The sequence below is a fragment of the Ctenopharyngodon idella genome, chromosome 10 (assembly GCF_019924925.1).
Source record: "Ctenopharyngodon idella isolate HZGC_01 chromosome 10, HZGC01, whole genome shotgun sequence".
Taxonomy (NCBI): domain Eukaryota; kingdom Metazoa; phylum Chordata; class Actinopteri; order Cypriniformes; family Xenocyprididae; genus Ctenopharyngodon; species Ctenopharyngodon idella.
In genome coordinates, this window is record NC_067229.1 from 24501466 (window position 1) to 24507500 (window position 6035).

At 36.4% G+C, this 6035-nt stretch overlaps 1 protein-coding gene across 1 annotated transcript in view; it reads left to right on the forward strand.

The window, feature by feature from the left end:
• Window positions 1-6035, forward strand: part of slc27a6 (solute carrier family 27 member 6) — a 32958-nt gene that overhangs the window by 26901 nt on the left and 22 nt on the right. The window contains exons 7-10 of the mRNA XM_051908958.1: window positions 1628-1826; window positions 1960-2057; window positions 2452-2582; window positions 4112-6035. The exon at window positions 4112-6035 is cut by the window's right edge and continues 22 nt beyond it. Coding sequence (XP_051764918.1) covers window positions 1628-1826; window positions 1960-2057; window positions 2452-2582; window positions 4112-4288 — 605 coding nt within the window. The 3' untranslated portion in view covers window positions 4289-6035. The remainder of the gene's footprint in view (window positions 1-1627; window positions 1827-1959; window positions 2058-2451; window positions 2583-4111) is intronic.

The following is a 6035-nucleotide window of genomic DNA, read 5'->3' on the forward strand; positions in this document are numbered from 1 at the left end:
AGAGATTCTTAAAGGTTTCAAAGCTTCATGAAGCAGTGTTTCGAAAGCGTGCATCACTAATGTAGTCACGTGACTCCGTCCTGTCCAGTCAGTGGCATGGAAGCAACAGAGAGGCGAACTCAAACGCAGAGTCAACAAACACAGACAGCGCGTGGTCCCTGAAGTGAGATCACTTTCGCTTGCGTCCCCTCACAAAACTTGGTCAATTGTGTTTTAAGGCTTGCCAATTTGGACATTCAAGCGATTTTAGACCATCGGATGTGTATCATTATATTCGCTCTCTCGCAATCACTCTCTCATTAATGCATTCTAATAAATGTACTGGTACTGTGCTAATTTATCTGTATCTGATTTACAACAAACAGAAATCTCTAAGAAATGTTAGGAACCATAGATAAAAAACAAAAACAAAGCAAAAAAACAAAACAAAATAATCATTCGTTAATCGTAATTGAGGTAAAATGTTGAATTAATTGAGATTTTGATTTTAGGTCATATTGTGCAGCCCTATTTTCCGGTACTTTTTACACCTCTGTCTGTTGGTCAACAAGGCTAGTTCATATGATTTCATGTGGTGAAATTCCAGATTGTGTGGATTCATATAAAATGATTTTGTCCCAGACAATTTGGAGAACAATGGGAGTCCAGTCCAGTCTACTGCTGCCTTCACATACTTTTGGAATTATCGCAAATAGAGTTTCCTAGGTAAAAATTGCACATGAACGCCCTCTGATGTCGTGTTTTCAACTGGGAAGTTTGGAAATAATTTTGATACCCAAATTTCTGAGATGGGCATGCCATAAACTTTACACATGGTGGTGGGGAGAACTACTGTTGTGACAGGTATGGTTTATTAGTTGTTTTTTTCCTCACAACAGTTAGATCATCTTGTCTTGGCATTAATTTAGTGCATATTTACATATATGAATAATCATTTGAAGCGTATTATATGTTTTATACACAGCGAAAATTGCCTGCATTTGACCGATATTACAGAATCGTTAGCAAGCGGAATATCTAGATAGCATCATGAATGTTTATATGGTTGTCAGTGCATGGGACACTAAATATAATTTTGGTTTTAATAAGATTTTCCCAATCAATAGGTGAGAATAAACCAAGTGTCTTCCATGATTCCTGTTCATTCTGACAACAAAGCACTTGAATGCAACAAGCTCGTAATCACGGCTTCTGAAGTGGAAATTATAAAATTTCTGAAAGCACGTGGAGGCAGCATAAGTGTAGAAACATCTCAGAGATGATCTAGAGAAATGAGTTGCACCAGAGGGTCAGAATATCTCTGTCAATGATATTTCAGTTTTTGTTTATTTTTTCCATTAAATTTGTAAAGTTGTCAGAGGGTTTCCTGGACAGGTTTGAGAACAAGGTTTTTTTTTTTTTTTAGTCTTTGTATTTCAAATAAAAGCCCTGCTGCATTCTACATCTGAGTCCTCGCCATCCCTTCTGTTTCATGCCTGATCATCCTGTCGGGTTATTTTGCGATGTTGAACGGCTCACTACACATGATCACATAATCACTGAAATGTGGTTCTGTAAATAAACACATGATGACTTTCTCAATTTTTCCTGTTTTCTACTCATGTGGTCTTTGTATGTTGATGATCAGGTGAGACGGGGCTGCTGCTGTCTAAGATCTGCAGTCAGAGTCCATTCTTCGGATACGCTGGAAACAAACAGCTCACGGAGAAGAAGATCCTGCGAGACGTGTTTGTCAAAGGAGACGCTTACTTCAACACTGGAGACCTGATGGCTGAGGATGAGGACAACTTCATCTGCTTTAAAGATAGAGTGGGAGACACTTTCAGGTAGAGAGGAGCACACGACCTTACAGGCCTGTCGTCACCAAGATGAAATATTTGTGATCAAGCATGTGTGCATATGAGCATGGTCTTATTGATGAAATTAAACTATAAATAATGCATGCTGCTGTTTTTGCAGATGGAAGGGTGAAAATGTGGCGACCACTGAGGTGGCAGAGGTACTGGGACTGGTAGATTTTATTCAGGAAGCCAATGTGTATGGAGTCCAGGTGCCAGGTACGGTAAACATCACAATGAAAAACTGAGAGAGAATGCCTTATTTTAGCCATTTTATGTCTTTTTTATTATTATTATTATTATTATTATTATTATACTTGACTACAATAGCTCTTTTGTTGAAATAATGCTTGGTATGATTGGAAAAAATTACTCTTTTGATTAATTTTGGAATCAATATATAAATATTGAGATATATAGCAAATATACAATGTTTCAACTATATCACCCAGCCATACTGAGAGATTAGAAAGTTAATGTCCATTAGATTGTTTGTATATTATTTTTACAAGCTTTAAACTTGCCTTGAACTTGTAGCAGAGTCTGCTTGTGATTGTCTGATGAGAAAGTAAACTTAGTTAAAGTTAAAATGCATCTGTGTTTCTGTGCACAGGAAATGAGGGCCGTGCTGGAATGGCTGCAGTGATTGTGAGGCCCGAGTGCACATTTGATGGGAAGAAACTGTTCAGTCTCATCCTCAAAGAACTGCCATCATATGCTAGACCTCTCTTCATTAGACTGCAGGTACAAAACAAACACTAACCACAGTATGTGTGTGTGTGTGTGTGTGTGTGTGTGTGTGCTTGCTTATATGATTTATGAAGACATAAATTTGTATAAGGACATGGGTATTACACTGGTATTACAACATAAACGTGGTTTATGAGGACATTTCCTGAGTCTTCATAATTAAAATGGCTTAAAAACATGCTAAACAATATTTTATGAAAAATGTAAAAATGCAGAAAGATTTCTATGATGGGTAGGTTTAGGGTAGGGTTAGTGTAGAGTGAGAGAATATACAGTTTGTACAGTATAAAAACCATTATGTCTATGGAATGTCTTCATAATGACAGGTGCACCAACATGAGAGTGTGTGTGGCCTAAAATATACATTTTTCCCTACTAGGGCTAGTTGTCACAAGGTCTGTATCTCAGAAATTATAAGGTTTCAGGTACAAAATTCTAATTACACAAATGCTTGTTTTCTCTTTTAAATTGGGATCATTTTGTCTAATAATCTAATAAACTAATAATCAGTATCATCATATTTTTGTAAAGTATGTTTATTAAAATAACATTATTAAAATTTATAATAAAACACACTGACTTACATTAAAACAAAGGTGTGAAGATAGATTTGAAGTGAAAAGGTTTTAGGACGAGTATTTTTCAAAGATGCCATTTCAGGGAAGTTGTCGTTATATAGTCTGTTGCAAATTTATACAGTTTAGTAATTACAATATTTTTTTGTACAAATTGTTGTTTCTCATTTTCTGTATGTGATCTCGCACAGCACCTGTCATAGGAAATCAACATGTGCTGTCATGAATAAGCAAAGGCACCTTCTCATAGGATAAGGACACGCAGTCTCATGAATAATTATGAGACGCAGATGAGACATCAATGTACTATAGATGTAAGAAAACATCACATCCTGTGACGTTGACACAATGAAGATTTAACCTGGAAGATGACACAATGAAGATTTTAAACCTGTAAGATGAAAATAGCACAAAAAAGCTCAACAGGATGTGATATTTTCTTACACCTATAGTATGTTCCTGAATGAACAACTTTGTTGGTTAGGACTAGATTTTCGAACAGGAATGTTGTTTTAGGATCGACAAAATATGTTGATCCAGGAACATTTCTTACTTGGCAAAATCACAGTGGTACATTGTTGACTCATTGGTGTCTCAATTATTCAAGAGACTGCATGCCGTTATCCTATGAGAAGACGCCTTGCTTATTCACAACAGCATGTGTTAATTTCTTATGACAGATGCGCGAGATCACGTACAGAACTAGTTTTCTTCTACAATTAAAATTAACAGATGCTAACATTGTCTATTATGCAGTGCAACACACATAACTGTGTTAAAATCTTAGAAAATGTAAATTAGTCTTTCATGACCCTTTAATACCAGGTGGAAACGTCTAGATTGGGACTTCTGGACCACTTTATGTACTTCATCACAATCATGTCCACCATCTGCCTTCAGGTCTGAGGCATTCTCATGCTTAGTATGTCATGTGGTTTGCATCTGTAGGAGTCTATGGAGATGACAAGCACGTTCAAGCAGCAGAAGTTTGGTCTGGTGGAGAGCGGCTTCAATCCCTCCAGCATCAGCGACCCGCTCTACTTCCTGGACTACACAGAGAAGAGCTACATTCCCCTGACCAGCTCTGTCTATGATAGTATATTAAACGGTCAGAAAAAAGTCTAGCCCGAGCCCTTTAAAGCACCACGATACCTTAGAGAACTGATTTAGCCGTGTTGGCGCTGAGAGACATGCTGGCTTGTTTGTAGCGCTGTATATTTGATCAGCTTCTGTATTGAATTATTGATCATGTAAGTCTTTCAGAGCTGCAGACCGTGTCATTTAGTGAATACAGAATTGGTAGATCTAAAAGAGGGTAATGATGATATGCTTCGAGTGGAGATGAGCGAACAGTCTGCTGTCAAACATGCAGTCGTGCACTGAGATCGACACAGGAAGTGCACCTAGACCTTAAGAAATGTAACAGGCCATCTGGTAAATATAGTATAGTGAATGTTTGTGCGCTATGAAGGAAAAGCTTTTAGATTTGGTGACTGCAAAGATTATGTTAAAAACAGACACCTGCTGTTCTGTTTTAAAGTGTACTTTCACACATTGCTTTAGTGTGTGTCATATGAGCACATTGAGCTTTAACGTCCTGCAATGCAACTAAATCCCAGTGAAATTTAAATTGTTACAGTTCACAGAATTCACAGTAAATTGTGTAAAAAGGAATTCCAAACTAAATTCTGCACTCGTAATCGTGTAAGGTCTTCCTGCTGATTTATGAAGCCAGTCACTCAGTCATACACTGAGTGACATCAGACTTGAGTGGCTGTGTGTATTTGAATTATTTTAATAAAACCGGTCATCTTTTGTATATGTTGATGTGTAATGTTATAATTATGTGTAATACATACACATGCACTTTGAATATTTCAAATACACAGACTAAGTCTGACTGTGACTTGAACTGTTTTTTTTTTTTTTTTTTTTGCTATAGTTCTAAGCGTCATAGAAAGTGAAGTTTTTCTTATTTTACCTTTGGTTGATTATAATTTTTTTAGCTTTATTAAACAGGACACTTGAAATATTTGAGATTCACTGTGAATTATGTTTAAAACTTTTTCTTCACTGAAGTGAAAAATATATGCAATGGTGTCAATCAGTTTTATTAACCTAATTATGTAATAATAAATGACAATTTTGTTTACATGCATTTACGTTTTCACAATCAGTTTTCTGTATGGTGAAAAGCATGTCAAAAACCAATGCAAGAAAAAACAGCCAAGCATCACTCATTTCAAACGTTAAACTTGGTTTTGCTCCCATTTCTATAGCAACAGAAAAGTATGACTGAATTTGAAGTCAGAGTCATTAAACACATGCTACCTCTTCATCAGACTTGGTGACTGGTAACAACCATTTCCTGTTCTTCATCTTTGTGAAGCTTATTTTAAAGGGATAGTTCACCCAAAAATGAAAATTCTGTCATCATTTACTCCCCCACAAGTTGTTCTAAATTTGTATGAATTTCTTTGTTCTGCTGTACACAAAAGAAGAATTGGAAGAATGATGTAACCAATCAGATCTCGCCCCCCATTGACTATTATAGTAGGAAAAAAAATAATATGGCAGTCAATGGGGGGCGAGATCTGCTTGGTTACAAACATTCTTCCAAATATTTTCCTTTGTGTACAGCAGAACAAAGAAATTTATACAGGTTTGGAACAACTTGAGGGGGAGTAAATGATGACAAAATTTTCATTTTTGGGTGAATTATCCCTTTAACAGCAGTGTATATCGTCATCTATAGTCCGTATCTATGAGCTGTTTTATAATGATGTCATAATACTGAGGAAGAAAGCCATATCAGGACTATATTGTCTGTAACTGTAACGTTGACTGTATGTTTGCAAGCATTTCACTTCAT